A 27,771-nucleotide genomic window follows, 5' to 3' on the forward strand; every position below is an offset into this window, starting at 1 on the left:
GGAGTCATGGGAACCTTGGGCACATAGCCCGGTCAGGGTCTCAGGATCACGTGAGAGTAACCCGGACCGAACTCCAGGCACGATTCGCTGACAGAGAACGCCTGCAGGTCCCCTACCCTTTTGATGGAAGTGAGCGCAGTCAGGAGGGCAGTCTTCAAAGAGTGCCTTAAGCTCAGCTGACTCCAAGGGCTCAAAGGAGCTCCCTGTAGACCCCGAAGGACTACGGAGAGGTCCCATGAGGGGACGAGGTGCGGTCTGGAGGGATTCAACATCCTAGCGCCTCTCAGGAACCTGATGATCAAGTCGTGCTTCCCCAAATACTTACCATCTACTGCATCGTGATGAGCTGAAATAGCGGCTACATACACCTTCAGGGTGGAGGGGGACAGCTGCCCCTCCAGCCTCTCCTGCAGGAAGGAAAGCACTGATCCGACTGCGCATCTCTGGGGGTCTTCGCATTGGGAATAACACCACTTAGTGAACAGACGCCACTTCAAGGCATACAGGCGCCTCGTAGAGGGAGCCCTAGCCTGAGTGATCGTGTCTACCGTGGGTGGTAGGCCACTTAGGTCTTCCACATCCTGTCAAGGGGCCAGACGTGAAGATTCCAGAGGTCTGGTCACGGGTGCCAGATGGTGCCCCGTCCCTGAGAAAGAAGGTCTTTCCTCAGGGGAATTCACCGGGGGGGGGGTGGGGTGCTGTTGCGAGGAGCGTGAGATCCGAGAACCACTTCTGGGTGGGCCAGTAGGGTGCTACTAGGATGATATGCTCCTTGTCCTCCCTGACCTTGCACAGGGTCTGTGCAAGTAGGCTCACTGGGGAAAACGCATATTTGCATAGTCCAAGGGAACAGCTGTGTGTCAGCGCATCTATATTAGGGGGGGCCTCGGTCAGGGCGTACCAAAGCGGGCAGTGGGAGGATTCCCGGGAAGCAAACAGGTCCACCTGTGCTCGACTGAATTGACTCCAAATCAGCTGGACCACCTGAGGGTGGAGTCTCCACTCTCAGAGGGTAACCTGACGTGACAGCGCGTCTGCTGCGGTGTTGAGGTCGCCCGGGATGTGAGTGGCTCGTAGCGACTTGAGGCGCTGCTGACTCCAGAGGAGGAGACGGCGGGCAAGTTGTGACATGCAGTGGGAGCGTAGACCGCCTTGGACACGTGCTTGCCCTGGATCAACGGCCGAAACCTCCACAGGGCGAGCAGTACTGCCAACAACTCTAGGCAGTTGATGTGCTAATGCAGCCGCGGGCCAGTCCAGGAGCCGGCGGCTGTGTGCCCATTGCATACAGTGCCCCAGCCCGTCTTGGAGGCATCTGTTGTAACCACTACACACTTGGAGACCTGCTCTAGAGGAACCCCTGCCCGTAGAAATGCAAGGTCGGTCCAAGGGCTGAAGAGGCAGTGACAGATCGGCGTGATAGCCACGCGATGTGTCCCATGGTGCCATGCCCATCTTGGGACTCGAGTCTGAAGCCAGTCCTGAAGCGGTCTCATTTGCATCAAACCAAGCAGTGTGGCCGCCGCTGAGGAAGCCATATGCCCCAGGAGCCTCTGAAAAAGTTTCAGTGGAACCGCTGTTCTCTGTCTGAACGCCTTCAGACAGTTCAGCACCGACTGTGCGCGCTCGTTTTTGAGGCACACTGTCATCAAGACTGAGTCCAACTCCAAACCGAGAAAAGAGATGCTCTGAACCGGGGAGAGCTTGCTCTTTTCCCAGTTGACCCGAAGCCCCAGTCGGCTGAGGTACCGGAGCACGAGGTCCCTGTGTGCGCACAGCAACTCCCGAGAGTGAGCTAGGATTAGCCAGTCGTCGAGATAGTTGAGGATGCGGACGCCCACTTCCCTTAGCGTGGCAAGGGCAGCCTCCGTGACCTTCGTGAAGACGCGAGGGGACAGGGACAGGCCGAAGGGGAGGACCTTGTACTGGTACGCCTGGCCTTCGAAGGCAAACCGCAGGAAGGGTCTGTGTCGAGGTAAGACCGAGACATGAAAGTACGTGTCCTTCAGGTCTACCGCAGTGAACCAATCTTGATGCCGGACAATCGCTAGAATGTGTTTTTGCTTCAGCATCTTGAACGGGAGTCTTTGCAAAACCCGGTTCAGTACTCGCAGGTCCAGGATTGGTCACAACCCACCACCTTTCTTCGGTACGATGAGGTAAGGGCTGTAGAACCTTCTCTTCATCTCGGCTGGAGAGACAGGCTCTATCGCGCCCTTGCACAGAAGGGTAGCGATCTCCGCACGCAAGGTAGCGGCCTTCTCGCCCTTCACCGAGGTGAAGCGGATGCTGCTGAACCTGGGTGGGCACCTGGCGAACTGAATCGCGTAGCCGAGTCAGACAGTTCGGGTCAGCCATCACGACGGGTCGGAAAGCGCGAGCCATGTGCCCAAACTCCGGGCGAGTTTGATCACAAGGGAATGATCACATCGGACGTACCGGCGAGTGGGGCCTCACGGCGGGGCGGAGCTCGAGGTGCCACGTTGAGGGTACTCAAGCCCCATGGCCGTGCTGAGTCCAGGGACATCGAAGCACTTAGCTGGCTCCTGCCGCCCACCATAAAATTGGCCGAGGAGGGGGGAGGAGGAATCTTATCCCCGTAGTCCACTGGAACCAATCCCGTGTGGGCGTGTTTGTGCCACAGGTGGACGCACAGGGGCGGGGGGTCCGCCGCTGGAGCGCCATACCTGCAAAAATGGGACGGTGGACGGTGGTCATGACGATGGCCATGCACACTGGATATGTGACCCAGGAGACAAGGGAACCATACTTTTGATAGGCTTTTGTGTGCCGCAGCCTCCTGGGCATGCAGCGACAAAAGATTCTCCTCCCGGCCCTCCACCGGGGGATGGAGTGGTCTGTTGACCAGCTTCAGAGAAGTGAGTCTCCTCGCCCCTGGGTCGCCCGTCTCGGGGGCGCTTCGAAGCCTTCCTCGGGTTCTTAGCGGCTGGCCGCAAGACGGGTGGCATCTGCTTCCTGCGGAGGGCTCCACGCCGGAGCCGGGCCATGGGGGCGGGCTGCGGCGGAGCCGGTGTTGTTGCTGCAGGAGGACGCCCTTGGAGATGAGCAGACAGGGTGCGGGGTCTTAAACCGTGCCGGGGCAGGATATGTTGTAAGGCCTCCGTCTGCTTCTGCACCGCCGAGAACTGCTGGGCAAAGTCCTCGATAGTGTCGCCAAACAGTCCAACCTGGGAAATGGGGGCGTCAAGGAACCGTGCCTTGTCCACTTCTCCCATCTCGACCAAGTTGAGCCAAAGGTGGAGCTCCTGGACCACCAGGGTGGACATCGCCTACCCGAGAGACCACGCCATGACCTTCATTGCCCAGTTCCTGCATCAATCCCAGGTCAGAACTACCCTCGTGCAGTTCTTTTAGCGCCTTGGCTTGGTGTACTTGCAGGAGAGCCATGGTGTGCAGGGCGGAGGCGGCTTGTCCAGCGGCACCGTAGGCCACAGTCATCAGGGACGTCGTAAACCTACAGGCCCTGGACGGGAGCTTCAGGCGCCCACGCCAGGTGGCGGCGCTCTGCGGACACAAGTGCACTGCGAGCGCCTTATCCACCTGGGGGATCACTGAATACCTCCTGGCCGCTCCACCATTGAGGGTAGTGAGAGCGGGGGAGCTGAAAGACCAGGACTGGGCAGTAAAAGGTGCCTCCCACGATCTTGTCAGCTCCTCATGCACTTCCATGTGCGGCGCCCTGTGCCCAGGAACCGATCGTCGAGCCGCGATGGTTCAGGGGAGAGTGGAAGGTTCCACTCGGGAAAGCATGTCCATCATTTCCACGTCGGTGTGAGACTAGGCGACCCATCCCGAAGGAGGAAGCCCAGCCGAAGCCTCTGCGTCAGACTGGATGAGCTCGCTCTCTGATGCTGAGCTCGATAACTCATCGTCTTCCAGAGCTCCGAACGAGAAGTCGAACTCGCACTGAGACGAGCTGGCACTCTCATGCGAGTGCCCGATCGGGGCAAGCGAGCGTGCTGGGGAATGGGAGGTCCGTGGGGGGATACCCAGCGGAGGTGGTCCCATTGATGTCCCCAAATCTCCCCCAGTGCTAACCGACGTGGCCTCAAACCCGTAGGTAGAAGGACCGGTGCGGGGAGCCGCTGGGGTGGCTTGCTTTCTTACGAAAGAAAGCCGCGACCGCAACGTTCCCATGGTCATGTTCTCGCAATGAAGACATGACTCATCCACGAACGATGTCTCCGCGTGGTCAGTGCCCAGACACTTAAGACAGTGATCGTGGCCGTCAGAAGCGGAGAGATATCAACTGCAACCAGGAATAATACACAAACAGAAAGGCATCTATAGAAAGACGTATACTAAAAATATACTCTTTTTAGAATATACTCTTTTAGCTGTTTCTGCCGAAGTGCCCAGGGGCGTTCTCTGCACTCCACGGGTGCAGAGGGGGAGAAGCCACTGAAATGCGCCGTAGAATCCAGCAGATGAGGTGAATGAACTTCGCGGATGAATTCAGCTTCAATGAATAGAACCGCTCGGCTCCGAAGAGAAAATCTGAACAAGTGGTTGCATACCAGCTCCTTTTATGCCCGTATGTCTGGGGGAGTGGCATGCAAATTCTGTGGCTGTTTGTGGCTCCCAAGAGTGACCCCTAGTGTCACTACATCGACACAATGTAGAGTGAGTGACAGATAGGGAACCTGTAATACGCTTCCCTTGTCTCATTCCAAACCCCGAAGTTTTCTTTTTTTCCATGGTACACAAAAGTTATTTCCTGTTAAATTTATGGTTTAGGTTTAGGGTTTGGGTTAGGGGTAAAACTTAGTAGAAATCGTAACAATATCTTTTTGTTGGCATATTTATTTTTCTCTACGGGAGTAAAATTAGTTCATTTTTGTACTGGCAAACTTGTCATGAGACCAGGGGTGCATTTCCCAAAAGCATCATTAGCCAACTATGTTCAATGATTTGGTGTTTCCAGAAACAAAGTTCCAACAAACATTCGTAAACTGCATTGCAAAGAGGTGTGGTTGGAACTACAGCTCTTTACCTGTGGTTAGAAGCATAGTTTCTTGTTAGTTTGCTGTGTGGACATCATTTTACTTCTCTGAGGCTTCTATATCTTTCATTCCATATATATCTTTCATTTGTCAAGACGCTGACCATGTTTACATGCATTTAAGAATACGATTTATTCTGGAATTTTGCAAAAAGCAGCATTCTGAAATGTCACGTAAACGCAAGTGCAGCCTTTTAAGGGATTAAAGGCTATTTAGAGAAAGCACTTTATCACACACGGCTTCTGTCGGAGAACATGGCTTTTATGTGTTTATGTTAACGCATAACTGGTGTTAATATGTTTTTGAAGAGTGTGCATGTGCGTATGTGCTCAAGTGCATTGGGGAACACCAAAGTCTAATATACTGAAGAAGGAAACCCATCTATTGCAGTGCAAATCTGTCACATTACAAAGTGCATGCCGCTTTCGTGTTTTCAGCAGCTTTCTTGCATTAAACAGCTTTCTGGTGTACGTGTAAATGAGCTATTATAATTTAATATTTGCAGAAGTTATTACTCCACCCTCTTAGTAATGACAACTCAACCAAAGTGGTTTGAACGATGGATGTTTGACATAGATACTATGGTTTTGGGAAACAGTTGTGACAAACTAGTTAACTTCTACAACGATGCATCGTACTATGGTGGTTACGCAGTGAGTGACTTCGTTGCACGGGAAACTTGTTTGGTGGGATTATGGTAAAATTGCGAAAACACACTTGTGTCATAAGTAGGCTTTGGATCGATGTCTTTTTCACGCATCGTTAATCGGAAGATTTTCCCCATGATTATCGATATATATACATTTTTATTCAGATATAAATAGGGCTGCTCATTGCACAATAGTCTTTGTCTCTTCAGACATATTTCTCAACACAACTTTGGTAAACTGTGAGCGGCAGGGTTAATTAAAGGGGGTCGCACACCGGATGCGCCTGCTGGATGACATGGCACATTCTAAAATAAAAAATAAAATAAAAATTTCTACAAAGGTATGCTCACACAGCCAACGCTCAGCGCAAACATTCTGAAGTGCCACAGAGCACAAGTCGCAAAGTTTTACATTAAATTCGACCCAAATCATTATCAAAGGACAAAGATTATTTAATCTAGTATAACTGGATGATATATTGTGTATAAGCATCTTTCATAGAGCCTACACAATGTATTTTCAGTAACAAGTATGACTTTTTGTGGTTTGACAAGATGAATGAAAGACCTATTCATGGCTTCATATAGAGAAAATTCATAATAAACATCGCGCAGTTACACCAGTTTCACTAACCTGCAAACTCATCAATGTCACTTTGTTCATTGTTGAAGAAGTACAAAAACCTTACATTGCCCTCTTGTGGTCTCCCAACTGTATTAATACTCAGCCAACTCAGTGAATTGGAAAGCATGCCAATTGGGCTTCTAATTTAAATTTCAGCTAATTTTTATATATTGATGCCTCAAAAATATATCGATAAAATCTATAATCTGATCTATAATCGTTTTATCTGTATATTTATGACATCCCTAGTCATAAGTATCCTCTCAATGTTTTTAGGGAAATTTCTTGGTCAGTGAGAGCTCTAGAGTTTGAAATAGTGGAACTGCAGGATTTGTTAGGGTCCACAGGAGCCACAAATGGAATCCACATAAGTCATAATGTACGGTCAGCCCGTCATTATTGCAAAACAAACCCAGACTTTACTTGCTAAAAAAGTAAATAAATACTGATTTGAGTTGAAATTAGATTCTTAAGACATGAAAAAGACATTGTAGCTCAGTGTAGGAGATTTGTTGCCAGGGAAAACTGTCAAATATACAGTTTAGTGGTCATTATACAAATAATATTTGACCACAGAATGCTGCAATTTACCAATCAGGATCAAGTATTCCAGTGAGCCGTGCTAGAGTTCCTACTGTATTTGACGAAGGGCGCACTTCTCGGGCGGTATAAAGTACAGACTTTAGGTATGCAGGTGAGTAGTATGTATACGTTCTGGACATACTTCATCCAGGAATGTGTGCATTGTCCTATGACACAAATATTGCAAGTAATAACAGCAACCGTAAAAATAATCTACTCTCTTTTGTTGAGCAAGAGAGTATATAAGTTCTATAACTTGTATAGCACTTAAGTTGACAAAGAACCGTCTGACTCGCGGTTCTGTGCTATTTGTTTTTAAATTCAGCGTTTAAACATGACGTCTCCTCAGCTCCAGAGGCATTATGGGATGGTAAAGTGTCCTGTCGGTGCGCACTTCAGAATCTCGCCGGAAATAATAGGTCATCTGGGTATTTCTCGATTTGCACATATACTTTCTCTATTGGCATACTGTTTTGGCATACTATATAGTAGTAAGTATGCATATTGGGATACAGCTTAAATAGTTATTCAGAAAAGAAAAATGGCCAAAGCAGAAGTATGATTCTGAATACAAGGAAACAAAATAGAGAGGAACTAGTCAGTATTAGTTTTGCTCAATGCTGCATTTAGCTGCAGGAAGGTATCATGGTTTTTAGAGAATCATAGTAGTCAGTTTTGTATGAGCAAACACCTCCCATCATTTTCTTCTCAAAATGTGAAATGTTTTGCTCCTTTTCCACTCCACTTCATGTTTTCTTCTTTCTTAAGGCTATGTCTATTCCAATTTTTTCATTATCTCTCTTTTATTTCCGCATTTCTGCAGTTTACTATATGCAGTGTGTTAGATCCAATCTTTGAACACTGTTGCCATTTAGAACAAATATGCCCTCTAAAGACACACATATGCACACACAAACACTTACACACAAATCGAGAGAGCATAATCAGGTTTTTAATGAATAATGAATGATGTTGGATGAGTAAGTGATATCCATGTCTATCTCTCTGTCTGCCAGCATTCAGATTCCACACAGTAGGCAACAGTTATGAAGGCCATTTACTCATGCTTTTAGTATTAAAAGAGCTGTGTCTGTTAAGAAATTGACAAGGAAATCCAAATAAGAGTTAACAGATTAGGAGAGAGACTGCTAGATGTTGAAGTGGTGTGCTTTTTTTGCTTTCAATGCTGTAACTCCACATGCCAAAGCAAAAAAGGTCTGTCTTTAGCCTTTGCAAACATATGGAAAGCTATAGACAGATTATAAACCCCATTTCTTTTTCCTGGTCATCTCTTACAATATGGTTGTTTGGACATAGTACAGTGATGGTGATATCATGCGTAGCTGTTTTGAATCTGTGTTGTGTTCTTTTTCCCAGAGGCTATAATGACATTTAGCAGAATCATGCAAATATAGTGTTATGAAATGCATAGTGTGCACGGTGCAGGACAGAAAATCTTTAAATGATGGAATGGCTTGTATTTGTATCATATTTGGTGGCATATACTGATTCCTGTACCTCTGATCTGTTTATCTTTTTTTTTAAGAGTACAGGAGATGATGTGTAATGTAAACCAGTGGTTAAAAAATGGCTGTTCTATTTGGGTCATCAACAGCAGGGAAAAAACCATGCTAAATGTGAATAATAAAATGCAACTAATAATTGTGCATAGTTAGGATAGCAAAATAAACAGGCATATACATTTTTAAAAGGGAGGCGAAGACACTACCCATATCTTTTGTAGTTGACTTGAAAAGATGTGCATCCAACCAAACTCCATGAATTTTGGCAAATGCCAACTGGACGGGTTACATGACACCCCCTCATCCTTGGAAACCATGAACAAAACTACACGATGTAAACAAATATGACCCAGACCATAGTACAATAAATACGGGTTCATGAGGACAAACAATGTGATTTTTTGCTGTGAATTATTTGCCTCCCAAGAGCATAAAACCATTGTATTTTAACATGATGTAAGATAAACAATGGAACTATGTTGGTTCACCAATTTATGTCCAATGGAAAATCCTGAGTCCTGAGGCAAAACCAGTTGAGAATAACTGATGTAAACCACACCTTGTGTAGTTTTATACTGGGTGTGACACTGTCTCTTTTTTCTTTACATGTCAAGTCATTTTTATTTGTATAGCTCTTTTCACAACACTCATTGTTTCAAAGCAGCTTTACAGAAAATGATGCTGTAAAAGAAAATTATGCTGTAATATCTGTAATGTCAATGAAGTCCTCATTGTGTGGTTTAAATGCCTTAAAAATTTTTGTTTTAAGGTCCCCAGTGAGCAAGCCAAATTCGAGTAGGGTTAAGAGACCTAAAACTCCATAAGATGTTAGTTAATGGAGAAAGAAAAAAAACTTGAGAGAAACCAGGCTCACTGGGGGAGCCAGTTCCCCTCTGGTGAAATTATATGTGTACAGCTCACAATTTACTGGTGTAAGTGACATTTTTGGAAGTCTTATGAAGTAGATGGCTAGTATTAGAATGTTAAACTGTTAGTTGGCATGACTTAACCTGGGCATGTGAATAATGTGTAATAAAGAGTTGAGTCACATGGTGCAGTTTTATAAAACAGCAAGGAAACTTGTGTGTTGAAACTCAATTGAAAGGAAGTTTAAATAGTTTAATAGACTTTTGACCATTGGCATAAAGTCTGGTCCACTTTACAATTTATATTGTCAAAGAACCACCCACATAGACAGGAAAAAAGCAAACACAGTTCTTGTTTTTTTTTTTATATGTGCTGTTTAGGGGTAGGTTTATATAGAAAATACAGAAAAACGAGCAGAAATTTGTGTCGACTTTGAAATCAGAAATGATCAAAACCTTGTACCTTGCAAACTTTGGACTTTGTTTTCAGAAAGAATGGTAAAAACCTGTGTATTCCGACTCCTGAAAGTTGTGTAAAGCCAGCCAATCAGATTAGAGCTTCCCAGATTGAGAAAGCATATATTGTTGTGTGCTATATGCATTAGATGGTCAGTGAAAGGACGGAGGCTGAGACTAGGTGCTGTTTTTGAAGACAGCAAAGAAACTTGTAATCTTGAGGGTGTTGAAAGTAGAAGGACAGTAATACCAAGTGTTATGGCCATTTAAAAATGAAATTTGTTTTGTGCAACTAGGGTTGCACAATAAATTGTAATAAAACAAAAATCGCGATATGACCTTATGGTAAACTGCAAAAGGCTGCGATTTAATTAAAGAAATATAGTATGTTCACTAGTATAGTATGTATGCTTCAAAGTTTATGTGTTTGGCTCTGTCTTGTCTGTATTGGGTTTCAGCATTTTTTCAGAGCGGTTCTGTATAACACATCTCCATTTCGTGCTCCTAGTTTGATTCCGTTTGTTTGCGTGCACTGAGCGCATCATTTTCACTTTAATTTCACTTTTGCTTAATTCAAAATATGTTTGGCCGCTACAAGTTAATATACTAATACAAATAATACACCCTATGGCATGGGGATATTTTTGGACAGAGGAGGAGATTTTAAAATGAGGAGCACATTTTACAACTGTTGTGAATGTGAACTCAGCTACAAATGATGTCCAGTTAGTGAACGAATCGCTCTTTTGAATGTCTTGGATACGTACGTAACCTTGGTTCCCTGAGAGGGAACGAGACATTGTGTTATGACGCAATTGAGAACACGTCAGTGGGTCACGTGGTCTGAAGCCCCTATACAATCATGCCAGTTCATTGGCTGATGGGGCTTAAGCGACGCCTATAATGACCTATGTAATAAGCTCCTTATAGGCGCTCGCTTCGGTGCCATTTCCTCAGATTTACTGCAAAAGGCAGCTAAACAACATCTCGTTCCCTCTCAGGGAACCAAGGTTATGTACGTAACCAAGACATTCCCTTTCAAAGGAACTTCTACATTGCGTAATGATGCAATTGGGAACGAATACCCTAACGCCATGCGAACAGTAGCTGCCAACTATCTAAGCCCGTGTGGCAGGACTACAGTGGTGCACAAGCGAGCTAAAGTATTAAAAAAATTATGAATTCACGCCTGTTCCAACATAAAGAACCTGGGACGCAGGGCCCAAATACCTAGAGGCAAAGGCAAACCATGCGCCTCATAAGCACTCAAAATTGCAAGTTTCACAAGGCTTTGATCGGCATGTAAACCACCAACCCTCTTAAATGATGCCATTGCCAATAGCAAGGCCATTTTAAGAGTCAAAACCTTATCAGCAACTGATGTTAAGTGCTCGAACAGGGCAGCCGAGAGTGCCTCTAACATAGATAAATCCCATATGCAGACAGGACGAAAAGGTCCCAGCTTGCCTACTCTGCACATAAAACATGAGATAAGAGAATGTCTACCAATAGAAACACCATTCACAAGTGTGTTTTCAGCCGATATATTAGCAACATAAACTTAAAGCATTGCCAGGGCAACCTTGGACCCAAAACATTTCTGTAAAAACTCCAGCACTGAACCAGTAGGGCAGTGAACAGGATCCTCACTTTGCGCTGAACACCAAGAGGCAAAAATACACCACTTGAATGTATATAACCTCCTTGTTGATGGAGCTCTAGCATTTAGAATGGTATCAAACCCAAAACTTCCATAAGTCCAGCCAGGGGTGCCAATTCAAAATACCCATTCTGACTGGAATCTCCCAAGGCATCTCCTCCAGGAGAGAGACCAGAGTTGAAAACCATTCATGAAGTGGCCAGTACAGCGCCACTAACAGAAGCTGAATCCGATCCTACCGAGCCCTCTACAGAACTGCGAGTAGCAGACTGATCGGAGGAAACGCGTAAAGATGCTATCGGCCACTGATGCGCCAATGCATCAATGCCCAGCGGTGCCGGGGGCGAGAGAGAAAACCAGAGGGGACAGTGCAATGTCTCACTCGACGCAAACAAGTCCACTTCTGCTCTGCCGAAACTCCTCCAGATTGGTTCCACAATCTGAGGATGTAATGTCCATTCTCTGGGTATCAGACCCTGTCTGGACAAGAGATCCGCCCCAAAATTCAATTGGCCCAGAACATGTATGGCTCATAGAGACAGAACATTGTTCTGTGCCCACAGAAGTATGTGATGTGCCAGCCTCAGCATGGCATGAGAGCGCAATCCTCCCTGATAGTTGAAGTAAACCACCACCGTTCTGTTGTCCAACCGAATGAGGACATGACTGTCCCGAAACTCTGGAAGGAAAAGCCTCAATGCCAACAGCACCGCTAACATCTTCAGACAATTTATGTGCCAATCCAGCCGCTGGCCCATCCACACTCCATAAGCTGGATGACCTACATACACAGCGCTCCAACCCACGGAGGAGGCATCTGTCGTTATCACTTTGTGGCGACACATCTGTCCCATGTAACGTTGACCGCAGAAAGTGGCTGTGTTTCCAAGGCAACAGAGTCTGGTAGCACCCACACATCACTCTTACTGGACAAAATGCATGCTTCAGCGGTTGAAGTCCCTCTATGGTGTAGAATTATATGTATTTTAATTATTTAATAATTTCTAAATTTTAACAGTTGCATCTGTGTGAAACAAAGGAGCCATAAACTCAGGGCAACAAACAATTGATCAGAGGAGAACCATTGTATCAGTTGCATCAGGGGCATTTCAGGGAGGACCTAATACTATTGTTCTTTAGAAATAAAGTTCTGTCACACAGACAGAAGTTTGGGTTAAGATCCAGAAGAGCTTTGCTACATGATCAACATCAATAAACTCTTTTTCCCACGAGCACTTTGTCTGGATTACTCTTCTTTATGTATTAGAAGAACTCTGACACATTGGTGAGCCACCTGATATCTGTTCAGCCAAATACAAGAAGATTTAACAATGGAGTTCATCTAGCACTGAAAAGGTCTTGCATGCAACATGCCTATGGAATGACAGAATCGTTCATTGAAACGAACCATCCAAAGAACCGGTTCGTGGAAAAGAATTGGACTTCCCATCAGCTACATACAAACTCCTCATGCAGATGTCACCAAAATAAAAGCTTAACATTTTAGAACTCATTGATTTAACTGAACCACATAACAATGCCCTGTTAAGTTACGATTTTATTACAGTAATACTATATAATATTACAAAAAAATTATTACTGTTGTGTAATTATTATATTGTTTTGGTCTAAAATCACATTTCTATATAAACAGCCCATTGCGACTTCCATGCCAACATGATAGAACGCATTACATTTGAAACCCAGTAAATTCATTAAACATCTTACCTTTTGGGGTTGAAGACTACTGTGAGGTTATCTTAACTTTAAGATGTTATTATTATTATTTTTAAGATTTCGAGAATTTCAATTCTTCTTAAATTATTTCTTAAGAACAATCTTAAGGAAAAAGATAAGAACTTTCTTAAGAATGTTTTTTTTTTTTTTTTTTTTTTTTCAGGAATACAAAATATTCGTAGCTTTTTTTTAATGTTAGAAATTAAGATGAAAATGGTAGTTATGAAGAATTTTCTTCTTTAGGACGTTTCGTGAATCTGGCCCCTGGTGAAATGATCAAACATTTTGATAAAATCTTGTATGTGTTTGTTATGATTTCCTTTTATCTTTTTTTATAATTCTCCTGAGAGAATAATAAGCTAAAATAAGCTCTCTCTAGTGAATGCTGGGAGTGTATGTCTATGTGTGTCAGAGAGTGTTTGGTGTCACTCTTAATGCTGTAATGTATTCTTTTGATTCTGTTTCTCCCTCTTCAGTTATTTAGTACCCAAAAGGGTTTTGTTTTTGTGTACAACACTGTGCCCCCCAAAGTAGTTAGATCCTGTCATAGCATCTGTCCCTGTAGGGAGAATACTGTTACTATCGCTCCATGACGAGTGTGGGTGTGTGCCAGTGGTGGGTGCTTCTGTTGTGTTCCTAGCGGTCATCTGGCCTGGATTTCCCGATAATGTGGTAACTTGTGCTCTTAAAGGAACAGTTTAGCCAAAAAAAGAAAATTCTGTCATAATTTTCTAAATTTTGTGTTGTTGTGTTATGTTGTTGTTGTAAGTCAAACAGCTGTGGAACAAAATGAGAGTTTGTATATGAAGAATGCATTTTCATTGATGGGTCAACTATCCCTTTAAATAATGTCATACATTATTTTACAATGGAATACCGCCTGTTTCACAAACCAGCATGTAGATCGCTCATTATTATGTAGAACTTACTTGCTTATAGAGATAAATGGAAGCTATGAAAGCTAAAGGAATTTATTGTGATTGCATGCAATGTGGGTTATTATAACAACATGGTCACACTGTAAATGGACATACTGCTTTCGAATGTTCCTGTACCCTGAAATCGACCCCATTCTGCCAAATTACTGACAAGTGGCATCCACGATCAGATATTTTTGCATTTTGTGAATCGCTCTTGTACTCGGCTTAAAATGTGTACATGAATTCACTTTTGCTTTTGTGACAACTTTTTAGAATTTATTTTATTTATTTATTTTTTACATTGATTCACAAATATAACTGGTCTGATCTGTTATCACACATGGATGGTGTTTGAAATGCCAAAATTGCCAGAGCAATAAAAAAATGTTGTGCCTTTTTTATTTTTACTCAGAAACAGACAAATGGCAAATAAAAAACACATACAAAAAAATCATATCAATTCTCATATTTTGAACCATTAAGTATTCTTTAATGCATTTAAGCAATACTGTCAAAATGGTACAAGTTTATTCTACTTAAATGCATGTGATATCAAATAAACAATAATTAGATCAGAAGTAATCCAAAAGTAATCCAAAATAAGATTAGATTGCCTTTAAAATGTAATCCACAAGATTACGATACTATCTACATTTATTTATTTTTTGTAATTTGTTATCAGGACACAAACGTATAATTTAAAGATTCTAAAGTCTAAAAAATTATTCCATAAGACTCATGATTGTTATGAAAGTATACAATAAGGTTTGGTGTGAAACAAACCAAAATCAGATGTATTATTTAGTAAAAATGTTCACTGACCGTTATTCTCCTGTGGGCGTTCATGAGTCTGCATGTGAGTTTTTGAGCTCTTTACACGAGAGCAACAGTAGTTACGTACGCAGCACATAATCAGCTTGTGAATATTGTATGTAATCTTGTAATCAAATATTCAAAAGAGGTTGTTTACCAGTTTGCTGGTTAAAATGTTTTAAACGTTCAGTCAATGTCATGTTTGGGATTGTAAACTCGTAATCATAATGGCACGGTAAGGTCCGAAATGAAAATTCTGAGATACAGTATAAAGGGTGATAGATGTTGTAATTTTATATGGATGTCAAGGTGATTTCAAAACAACAAGTTTTGAAAGTTATGTTTTCCATAGAAATCATGGTGTTTTAGATGCTGTTGGGGCAGTGTAAACAAACTCTGGCTCTACCAAAGGTCTCTGCTCAGTGGTATGGTTGGGTGTCTGTATTTGCATAAACCAAGTTGTAGCTGTCATCCATTGCTTCAGAACAATCAGCTAATCAATACTTGTTATGCACCAAGCCTCTACATGAGCATTTTTTGCCTTCTAAGGTAGGAGTTTGTGTGTGTGCAGGCTCAGTAGTGCATGAGGGGTGTTTTCCTACTTTAAAATCTTAATAGTATGCCAACAAACAAGCCTCTTTAGGGATCAACTGTACTTTAATCTTTATAAAGTAATCAGACAATATGTACAGTATATTCGCTTCTCTATTTTCTGTGTGTGTTCATGTTTAGCAAACTATATGACTAAAACAGTGGCAGGACAAAAATACTTTATTGAAAGGCCAATGTCCAATAAACAATCCAATGCTTTTTCCAATACAAATAGCGCTCATAATGCTCCCATAGACTTTTAGTGAAGCGCATCATATGGGCTACACCCAAAATGACGTATTTAGAGCCTTTTGTCCAGTAAACATCGACGTTTGCTCCATTGTAATCTAATGTACAGGTATCTTCTATAGACTCCGATTAAAGTACAGTATGGCTTCAGTGGTGCTCTTTGGGCCATGTGTCTAATAGGGCTGGTTGATAGGATGATGTAATTGGATATTGACAATATCTTACAAATATCCTGATGCCGACTGCAATTAGCACCCACCAAATGCGACAAGGCTGAATCCTGCTCCTTATTTGCAAGCTCCTCGTCCAAATGCAGATATTTCATACGTGGGTAATTTTGCTCATCCATCCACCACTGTGGCGGATTTATCACACATTGTAATTTTAATAGCTTTTTTTCGTTTCGTTTAAAATGCAATTTAAATTTAGAAATATATTTTGTTTAAGTTTTTCATGTTTCAGTAAATGAATAGAATTTTTAAAGCAAAATCAAAAAATCTAAAATATTCACCGCCCCTCTGCAGGGGGGTTGACGATGTAAACGGATATCGCAATATTTTTTCTATAAAATATCATTAAAATATTTTTTGCATATCGCCCAGACCTAGTGACATCTATGGACATATTCGTGTAGGATAAAAGCAGATTACATTACTTGAACGAACAGCTTGATAGTGACTTTTTTGTTATATGTTATTCAATAAAATAGTTAAATGCACCCAGAGTGATATGTAATATATAGGTCTCTGTATATTGGTGTACAAATATTAAACATGCAATTTGATGCATTTCTGATGAAATTTGTATGTGCTTCCTGTGTAGTCTTAAAGTTATTATGTGTAGTTTTTTCAGTGTTTGAATTCAGTCTTGCAGTGTGTTTGTATGTCTTTTTTTATCTTTTCATAGAGTAGTTCAACACTGGTGTTAAATTTCCACATATTAACTTTTATAATTTTACTTTTCTCACACTGCTTATGATTTATCATAAACACTATTTATCATAAACTGCAGACTCTTTGACATTCAGTGAGGAAACCTCATAAACCTACATGTTAACTTATGATATTAGGCTAACTGAAAAACTGTTGTGACAGTGTAACAGTTTAGGGTTTGGGTTAGGGTTCATATATTTACACACTGCATGGACACATCTTTGCTTTTTGCCATTGTCTCTTCTTGCTTTCTCTCACTCTCAGTCTCTGTGGTATTGCTGGCTCATGGTAATGTGAGCTTGCTGACTGTTAACTCCCCCCACTTCCTCCCTTCACTCTCCTCTTTCCTAATTGCGTTGAAGGATGGCTTCTATCTGATCTAGATACAAGTCCTTCTTAGACAGGTTTCATATATCCTCCGTGAGCAGGGCGTGAGCAGTGCATTTTCGTTTCGACGCCCATATTAACAGATTACGACCTTCACATTGCAAGCGTGAGTCATGCGTCCCAGAAGTGGCAGTGAGCGGATAGTTTCGGCGCGAGCCTATTTTTGTCACGTGGCTCACGCTGAACTCAGCATCTCTGGGTGCAGTAGAAAACCAAAATAAAGAGGAGATTTAAGAAAAGACACAAAAACAAATGAACAATATTTAAACCAAACCAACTATGCACTACAGTTTATAGGTCTGCATCTTGACCAACCTTTCTGGTAATTTCAGTCTTTCCCCATTCAAGTAGATAGGAGCTGTATTTTTATGTCGCTTGTTCACAAAGAAAATAGCTGCCCAGCCTGCCCGAAAGCATTCCAAAAATGACCACCGAGTGGACTGGCTTGCCTTGAAAGGGACTTTGATATATTATCCAATCATGACCAAGTATGCTGATAAACAAATGCACGTGAATGCCCACCATTGCCGCAGGAACCTAGAAAAGAGGCGCGGCCAATGTGAAAGCCCAAACGCAACACGTTGCTCACGCTTCGCTCACGCCCCGCTCATGGAGTAGGTGTGAATCCAGCGTTAGTCTCTGTTTACACCTGGTATTAAGATGTGTTTTGGGTGATACATTTGAAATGGCATGGTGCTAAAGACAGGTGTTTCCACTTGAACCACATTTTGGAGGTGGTCGGAAAGACATCTGGCCACACTGGGCTCCTATTGTAAACACTTATCTGTTCTAATGTGTTCCTAAACCTGCGAAGCGTAATCTACTCACCTGTCAATCAACCGATGCACTAACATAGGGTTTAAATTTTTGTGGTTACATGCAGTTTTAAAAGGAAACAACCATTCGGTCAGAAAATCTGAAAAAGTGAATACCTGTACAGTACATGCTAAAAAACTTACGAAACTTCTTCAGTATGCCTGATATCAACATGCAGTGACACAGATGAGAAGCACACACATCTGAAGCTCATTTAATACAGGTACTCCTCTAAAATAACTGAGACATCTGCTCTAAAAGTCATGTTTGCGCTTAGATATAATGCAAGTACAGTGTAAGAGAAACAGTGTGATGGTTTTTAGGGCTTTCTTTTTCTTATTTTACTTTATTGCACTCTAATATCATGCATTAATAGACTAACGTGATGACTGATGTATGTCGTTATGAAATCAGAGACCCTCTCCTTGAAATCCAAACCCAAGTGGTCAAAAAAGACACATATTAGGGCCTGGGTAGCTCACTGGTAAAAGACGCTGGCTACCATTCCTGGAGTTCGCTAGTTCGAATCCCAGGGCGTGCTGAGTGTGTCCAGCCAGGTCTCCTAAGCAACCAAATTGTCCCGGTTGCTAGGGAGGCAACATACACTTAAGAAAACTGCTTATTCTGGGGTTTGGCAGAAAGCGGCATTATGAAACATAATGTAGAAGCAAATGCAGCCGTTTAAGAGATTAAAGGCTGTTAAGAGAAAGCACTTTAACACACACACAGCTTTTGTCAGAGAACTTGGCTTATATGTCTTTGTTAATGCATAAGTGAAGGTCATGTATGTTTTTGAAGAGTGCGCATGTGCGTATGTGCTCAAGTGTGTCGGGGGAACCCCAAAGTCTGATGTAAAGGGCAACCCCACTATTGCAGCAAATGTATCTGTCGCATTTACACAGTGCATGCAGCTTTCGTGTCTTCAGCAGCTTTCGTGCATTAAACAGCTTTCTGGGTTAATAGTGTAAATGAGCTATTATGATTTAATATCCGCAGAAATTATTACTCCACCCCCTGCGTAACGTCATTAAAGACCACTCTATATTGTTAAACCAACGTGGTTCAAACGATGGATGTGTGACTTAGTTACTACGGTTTTGGGAAACAGTTGTCACTAGCTAGTTAATTCCTCCAATGATGCATCGTACTATGGTGGTTAAGAAGTGAGTTACGTAGTTGTACAAGAAACGCACCCCTGATCACTCAAAACTCATCTTAATACCAGGTGTAAACAGTAAGCAAATTATAAAATCTGACAACAATGGTATAAATAAATAAATGTTCACTGCTCAAATAGTGGAAGAGTGGATGACAGCATTTGTCTTCCTTTTTATCTTTCTTTAGTGTACCTGCAAAATAAAAGCTTCCACCAAAATAAAGGCCCGCATAGCAATGCCACATACAGGTTAAGAAAATATTTCATAAACATGGTACTGTTTTATAACAGTAATAATAGTATTATACAACATATATTTCCATAATAATTTCTGAACTTCATAATAACATAGTCTGGTTCTTTTTAAGAGGACTCAAGTTAGAATACATTTTCTTGAACAGTATTTGTATTTGCAGTAGAGCATCTTTACTGATGACTTAATTTTGGCCAAAAGAAAACACTTACTAGGTTTTTTTAATGTTAATGTTCATATCACAGTTCAAGTTGCAATCACAATATTTTTCAAAATAATCGCAATAAAAAAAAAAAAAAAATCAAAATCTTTCAGCCCTATTGCTGACTTTCCTTGAAAGACAATTTGGTAAAGTTCTGTGGTAAAAACCCAAAGGTTGTAGGCTCGGATCCTGCATGGGGTGATCATAAAGCTGCACTCTGTTTTTCTAGACTCTTTGCATTTTGCTTAATGCAATGGTTGTGCTTTACCTCATCTTGCAGCTACTGTATATTAAATTAACTAGTGGTAATAAGTGTCAAAATGTTTCATTCCAACACTTTTTATTCTTTCTGAGGGCTTTGATTGTAGGAAGTCTTTTGATGTTTGATTGATCTTCTGCTATCTTCTTGTGTTGTATCTAGTGCCAAATAAATCTTCATTTGTTTGTGTTTGTAGAATCAGGTTATTCCCAGAGAGTTATCAGTTTTAGTGAATTTTACAACTTTAAATATGCAATGCTGCAGAATTTGTTTTTGAGTGCATTCTCTCTCTCTCTCTCTCTCTTTCTTGTAGAAATATCGATATCAGGATGAAGAGACTCCGCCCTTGGAGCATAGCCCCGCCCATCTGGCTCACAGTAAAAGTGCTGAGATGCTTCACATGAGTGATAAGAATCTGGCTGCCATGGATTCCATGCACAGTTACGCCCCCCACACACACATCTCACCAATAAAGGTATGGATACTTGCACACACACAGAATAGATGTTAACACAGTGGTATGTGGCGAATTCAACAAAAAAAAATTCTAAAGTAGTGAGGTCAGTTTGATCTCATGTTGAATACTACTAATCCTGTGTAGCCAGACTATTGGCGTAAAGTCTGGTCCACTTTTCAGCCTATTCTGGCCAAAAACTGCCCACTTAGACAGGAAAAGATCGTCTGACTGGCATGTGAAGAGACTAACCACAGTTTGATTTGTTTTAACATAACATCAGCAATGATTTATGAACAAGATTTTGTTAGCCAATCAGATGTCGGCCATTTCGGCCAGCTCTTTTCGTCATCAGACAATCAATGAATGCACGGGTGGTCCATGGGTGTTTCGTTTGAGGCAGTCTTTATCAGAACCCTTAAGAGACATAAACAAAAGATGGGTTAATGTGTTCCAAAACAGCTGGAGTGCAACAGAAAGGAACAGAATGCAAGGGTCTCAAGATGCATATTGAAATGTTTAGAAGTACTGTGTCTTTAACTTGTCTTATAAATGCAGCATGCATGGCGAATAATGTATACCCAACTGTCATACTTAAAATTAAAAATACCTTTGTGGAAATTGACTCAAGTAAAAGTTAATGTAGGGAAAATACTTAAGTTAAAGAATTAAAGTAAATAATATTACAAATGTACAGTACAAATAACTAATTATACCCATGGCAACCTTGTTGAATTAATTTGTTACTATATATACCTTTGAAAGACACTGAGCACTTTGGCATGGCTAGAATCGTCCAACTGATGCATGTTTAGATAAATCAACAATTTAAAAATAGCGCAGACTAAACAAAAGAATGTGTCCTTTGTGAATGCTCTGGTATAGTGCTTTTTCCACACTACTGAATTATACAGCGGTACTGACACTTATTTCAGTGGGGTTTTATTTGCAAAGATAAACCACTTCATAATACAGTAACAATGATTGTTACAGTATCTACAGTTCACTATAGCACAGTACATTCTTTATTTTCTGCATGTTGAATGTGTGTTTTCACTGTTGTCAGAGTTTATGTTTTCCAAATGTTATCCATGCAGTAATTTTTTCTGTTGGTTTTGCCTCTGATCTGTTTGTATGTTTGTTTAAACTCTCTCACACTCAGGTCTACAATATTTTTCTATACCAGTCGTAAGGCCTTTTCACACCAAATGTGACGCGATTATGAGAGGCGAGTCACAGACAAATGGCCCTTTCCCATAGAAAGCAAAGCGAATGTTCGCCGTTAGCACATTCACGCCATCCACGCCTTTACAATAGGTTGTGCTAACCGACAAGCAACAAACAAGAAAGCAAACGATTCTCTAGCGAGCTGATCAAAAAAATAAAACAGATTTCTCTACAAGCTGCATCAGTGATGACGAGTGTGTTGTTGATTTGCTCAATGATAAAGAACACTTTCGAGACACTTCACAAAATATTTCAATTCACCTGCTGAACCAGTTGACTGACAGTATTATCATTTATACACAGTCTGAGGGGTGATTTGAAAGAATCGAGTGTAAAAAATAATATTAACGGTTAAAACATTGTAACGAGGTAAGGGATGGGCAAGGAGGAGTCGGGAACCGGCTAAATAGTCAATGTAAAGTTTAATGATAAAACTCAACATAAAACAAACATAAACAAACGCAGACACACATGCAACGTGGCTGTGTGCGTCTCTCTCTCTCAAACTGGCACCTCCGGCTCGTCTTTATCCCTCTCCTGGCTGATTAGCCCTCCTCCTCGTCATACTCCTCCATCGCCCAACTCAGGCCAGGGAAACCCCTGGCATGACACACTCCCCTCCCTTCCTACCGTGCCTGCTGGCAGGTCTTCCTTGTATTTCTGGTGCCCTGGGAGAGACAAGGGGAGGGAAAGGGGAGAGGGAAAGAGCGAGGCAGAGCGACAGAGAGAGAGGAGAGAGAGAAAAACGTTCCCACTGGCTCCCGGACACACCGTCGCCTGGTCCTCAACTACTCCTCCGCATCTGGCAGACGTCAGCTCGCTCCTCCCCCGGCAGACGGCAGCGAGTCCTCTGGACCAAGGTGGACGGAATCGCTCCTCCCCTTCTTCGGCGGACAGCAGCGGTTCCTCCAGTTCTCATCGGATGGCAGCGACCCCTCCGTCCCCAGGCAGACGGCCGCAGCTGTTCCCCTGGGGGATGGCAGTGGCGAGGACTCAGTGCATCCTTCCCGGGTTTCGGCACCAATGTAACTGGGTAAGGGATGGGCAAGGAGGAGACAGGAACCGGCTAAACTGGCTTAACATAAACAAATGCAGACACACATGCAACGCGGCCGCATGCATCTCTCTCTCAAACTGGCACCTCCGGCTTGTCTTTATCCCCCCTCCCGGCTGATTAGCCCAATTCAGGGCCGGCCTTGTGTCCTTACGGCCCGGCCCCGCCCTCCTCCTTGTCACAAACATGTTATAATTTGGAACAACACTGATTATACACCACTGCCATGCATACTTTATATACTTGTGTTTAGTTCATTTGTTTAAAATCACTGTGTAAAACAAATGTTTGACTGTATCTTATTGTATTGTATTGTATTCGTAATGTTGTTTATTAAAAATGTGATACAAAGGGAAAGATGGCGGGATATATATTATATTAGAGATATAAGAAAACTCACTTAAGATTTAATGCAATTGCCAAACAATGCAGCAATATGGAATAAATTATGAAGACAATCTACATAAGATCAGATAATTTTTAAAGAGAATGCAAGGCAGTGATGCAGAAGTATCATTTACATGTTGAGAACCCATATGAGAAAAAAACAGTTTAAGTTTTTAAGGCATTTGATGCAAATGAGCTACACATCCTCGCTGCTTGAGTTACTTCAGCATTTAATGTTATTGGTCAAATAAGCTTTCTGTGCTGTAGCGCCACCAGTTGCTCTGGTTCTGGTAACTGCAACGGCTTCTGAAACATGATCTAAAGCTTATATATTATTGGCCAGGGCCAGCGAAGAAAAACAATGGACACGCTTACCGTAAAAAAAGCTTTGCTTTGTTGCTGCATGATTCGGCGCGAATGTTCGCTTTAGGTGAGAATGGCTCATTAGGAATCTATTGTTTCAATTCAAAATGTTGATTGCGGCGAGAAATCGCTCCGAACATTCGCGTTTGGTGTGCAAAGGCCTTTATACATTTCTGTACTTTTCCTTTTTCCATTTCACTGTCTGTCTGTCTGACCGCTATTTCCTGCCCAGTTTCCTCATTTCCTCTGCAGGTGTCAGTATGTGTGTGTGTCGGCTGCAGGAATAGTGTACAGTGTTTGGAAGGCTTTGATCTGCCTACACACAGCAGAGGTGTGCACAACTCCTGTGGACAACATGACTCACACACACACACCTCAGTCCAGTCTTGCATAATCTCTCAACACAAACTTACATATGCATATAGTCTGTTCAAAATGGTATACTACTTGTACTTACTTCAAAATTTAATTTAGAATTACAATTAATTAATAATAAAAATAAAAAAAAGAAGAAGAAAATTAATTAATACAAATCAGATTGACCTTTTTTTTTTAATAAGTGCTTTTCAGTATAAAATAATTTTTAAATATAGGAGAGATCTGGGCTTCTTGTCACACTTTTTTCTCCAATGAATATTTCTTAGGGTAAGTTTATTTTTTATTAGTCAATTTCACATTTGCACAATTGGAATTTGGAGTCCAAATCTTATAATTATGTGACTGTGGCAACATTTTTGCAAACTGATATTGCATGGATCCTTAAAGCCAAAGTATACTTCTGATGACCACGTTCCAGATTGCTCCATGCATAGTATTTGTGACGCAAATTTCGTCATCATCACAGTCCATGTGAACTGTCCGTGCGCAGCCCAATTTTTCTTGATACGTGGACAGTCCTCATCTGTGCCCATTGTCGGCGACTGTGTCCTTATTCGCTTGTGTACAAAAGAGTATACTTTGAAAGACAATACAGTCAACCGGGTGCGATCCGATCTGGAACGCAATATGCCTTTACAAATATTGTGTCAGTTCCAAGGTGAAATCTCCACTATGTGGTGCTAAAAGCAAGGTACAGTACATGTTCTCCCAAACAGATTATTTAAAGTTATTTAAAGTTAATGCTCTATCAAGTTTTATTACACAGCTCTCTGGAACACTCAATTCTGATTGGTCAATGGCACCATCTAGTGGTCTGATATCTCAGAGAAACAACTGCACCTCCGAAGATTAAGACTTATCAGTCATCTGGCTATTGCGAGTCATCTTTCCTGTTTCTCGTATCACTGTACAATCTCTACAAGTAAGATAATACAATTATTTCAACTCAAATCAATGTTTCATGTCCATTTATTTACTTATTGGCAAGTAGTCTTGTAAAAAGCTGTATAATGAGCAGTCAGATGGTCATTATTTACAAAATAAACACCAATAGAACTCCGAAGCAAACCGGAGGTACTGTAGATTTCAGATGTTCAGCAACTGCTTTCTTCTCATATAATTACATAACTTCAACGCAATTAATAAATGGAAAAATATTGAATGTCCATTGATTTACAGTAATTATTTGGTTAGTAGCTGTGTAATAAGCAGGATAATGTATAGTCAGCTGGTTGTTATCACAAAATAAACCCCTTCAGGGTGATTCAAGAGCCCTCCGTTTCGTGTCTGTTGTCCTATGTAACGTTTAGACATCAGGCCCCGGGTCCCAGATCTGGCAACACTGCAATTGGCATATCACCCTTAGCACAGAGACCTATCATGTTAAAAATAATGTTTTTACCCAGTCTTTTGTTTTGTTCTAACCGGTTAACATTTGAAAAGCAGGCTGCAGAATGCCGAAACCAGAACGAAAAAATACTGTTTCTGCTCAGAACGCATTGAAATATAAAACCTTTTTTTAGCCCTTGAGTAAAAGTGTTTAGATGTTGTAAGATAGCATTAGGTGAGGAAAAGGACGAAAAGTAAGTGTTTATGAACTGATAATCTGCTGTTTTACTTGCGATTTGTTTAAAAGTGAATAAAAGTTGTTGTTTAGGCACCTCTAGTGTTTATTTCACGTTAAAAATCATTTCGCAAAAATGTAGGTATAGTGACATGATTCTATTAGGCCAGGTTACCCATGTGACAACAAGCCCCTGTCTCCCCTATCTATTAATCAACATTTGTCCCACTTTATCCATGACCATGTATGATTTTTTCCCCACTGAGCTCATCGCAATGCATTCTGGGATTGCCTTCACCATAACGGATACATGCAATGCTGCCTTAAAATTTGACCAAAGGAAGGTGTCTTAGCATGTTATACCTTTTTGAACAGCTTTTGTGTCAGGAGCTTATGATAAAATAAAATGCTATCTATGTATGCAGCTCACTTGGTTTTGGAACAGAGGCTGCAGTATATGGTTCACTCATGTAGTATGTATGCTGTAAAAGCACTATAGCATGAAGCTCATTAACATGCCAGTGTTTGCTGTGTTCAGTGTGTCAAGGGCGTTTTCCTGCATGTGAAGGTCAGTAACCAAACACCGCCTCCTCCTCCTCTTCTTCCTCCTCCTCCTCCTCCTCCTCCCAGCTTCTCTCTCTCTCTCTCTCTCTCTGTCTCGCTCTCTATGGTACCATCTGTCTTCATGTGAAACATGCCTGTGGAAAACAACACACAAACATACAGTACACACGTATCCCTGATTCCCTGTGGTTACCTGTACTGTACGGCTTTGAGAATGTATCTAATTTGGCAGTCACTAAGAAATCTCATGATCTCATAATCTAAATGATAACATATATGGGTGTAAATATTTTCTCTGGTAACAATTTGATTAAGATTCTTTATATTATATAAATAATTTGGTAACACTTTCTATAAAGCCCATATTTATAATGTATTGTAAAGGCATCATAATGCATTAGTAATGTCTCATAATACACCTTATAATATGTTATGCCTTCTCATAAATAATTGTAACAACAATAATAATACATTATAATACTTACTTATACATAGCTATACTTTAGAGTATAATGCATTATAACACAAGCAACATCCAATTTTATCTGCAGTGTAATATATATATATAGGTATGTTTTAAGTAAATTGACAAAAACAATGTCTTTTTATAAACATCCATAAGATATTTTTAAGTGGTTATAAGACATAACTAGTCATGCAGAAAGTTATACACATTACACATGCACAAAATACAAAATAACACACATTCAATGTCAATTTTGAGATATTACAAAAAACACTTGTAAAGCTACAAGGTTAAAATATATCAGAAACTCTCTCTTGAGAAAAAATATATATGTTGATCACACATGTAGCCAGTCTTCTTGGGTGTAAACACACCAAGAAAAAAAATCAAACTGATTCCATACTGGACTCTATTTAATAAACTTTAATGTTTGTGCATCTTATAAGTTTGACTTGTAATGTATGGTATGTTACAAGTTTATGTTATGGCTGTTTATAAGAAGATATTGCTTTTGTAACTGTATTTAAAGCAGGCAAAACCACTTATAACATGATCACATCATAAAGCCTTTTGACTGCTTACACTACACAACACTTATACCATTAACTTAATTAACTTCTGCTGTGTTAAAATTGGATGTTGCTTGTGTTATAATGCATTATACTCTAAAGTATAACTATGAATAGGTAAGTATTACAATGTATTATAACTAGTTATAATTATTTATGAGAAGTTATAAGGTAGTATAAGGTGTATTATGAGGCATTATGAATGCAGTATAATGCATGTATAATGACTTTACAATGCATTATAAATATGAGCTTCATAGAAAGTGTTACAAATAATTTAAGTAATGATATTATTTAGTAAATTATATCTGAAATTCTTTACTAAATGATACAATGAATAATGAAATTCAATCTGATTTGACTATTTTTGTTCATAATTATTTACAAAAAATATACTGAAGACACAAATGTAATTGGAGGAACAAATTGGTGTATTGTCAGCAAACTGCAGATAGGTCAAGAATTGTATTTTTGATCAGAAATGAAAGTGTAATACATCAGATGTTATTATAGGTATTATAATTGGTTATTGTATTTTGTTATCGATTCCTTTGAGTTTCACACCACTTCTCATTACTTAAAGGTATTTGTACACTGGGCAATGGCTGTAGATCTGTGTCCATTGCTGTAAAATTGCTCATTTTGAAACATTTTTCAAGCACTAACTATGTGTATACTGTAGGTAATATAATCTGCAATCTACTGATATGGTGTATATATAATATGTACATGTAATTGCCCTCCTGTCCTTCACATGTCCTCACTGGACATACTGTATGTGGCATTATATACACTACATGCTGTGCACTTTACATGACATGTATGAATCAGTTTCAGTTGTGGTCATATGACACATAAGAGCGCCTACATCCTGTTAGTCTTCAACCTGTTCAGATACACTAAATAAATCTAAACCTCTTTAAGCCCCATATAATATTACTGTAAATCAGGGTACGAAATTTACTTTTTTTGCCACAGTGGCAACTTCTTGTTCAATCACCATTTCTGAGACTGTACTGAATTATTAGGACTACACATGACAATT

The 27,771-nt window shown here is 41.1% G+C and overlaps 1 protein-coding gene across 4 annotated transcripts in view; it reads left to right on the forward strand.

Moving 5' to 3' along the window:
- LOC127426041 (disks large homolog 4-like) overlaps positions 1 to 27,771 on the forward strand; it is a 201,325-nt gene that overhangs the window by 74,948 nt on the left and 98,606 nt on the right. For all 4 annotated transcript variants that reach the window (XM_051672537.1, XM_051672528.1, XM_051672513.1 and 1 more), the window contains exon 2: positions 20,014 to 20,175. In XM_051672537.1, coding sequence (XP_051528497.1) covers positions 20,014 to 20,175 — 162 coding nt within the window. The remainder of the gene's footprint in view (positions 1 to 20,013; positions 20,176 to 27,771) is intronic.

Source organism: Myxocyprinus asiaticus, chromosome 3 (assembly GCF_019703515.2).
Source record: "Myxocyprinus asiaticus isolate MX2 ecotype Aquarium Trade chromosome 3, UBuf_Myxa_2, whole genome shotgun sequence".
In the NCBI taxonomy this organism is placed as follows: domain Eukaryota; kingdom Metazoa; phylum Chordata; class Actinopteri; order Cypriniformes; family Catostomidae; genus Myxocyprinus; species Myxocyprinus asiaticus.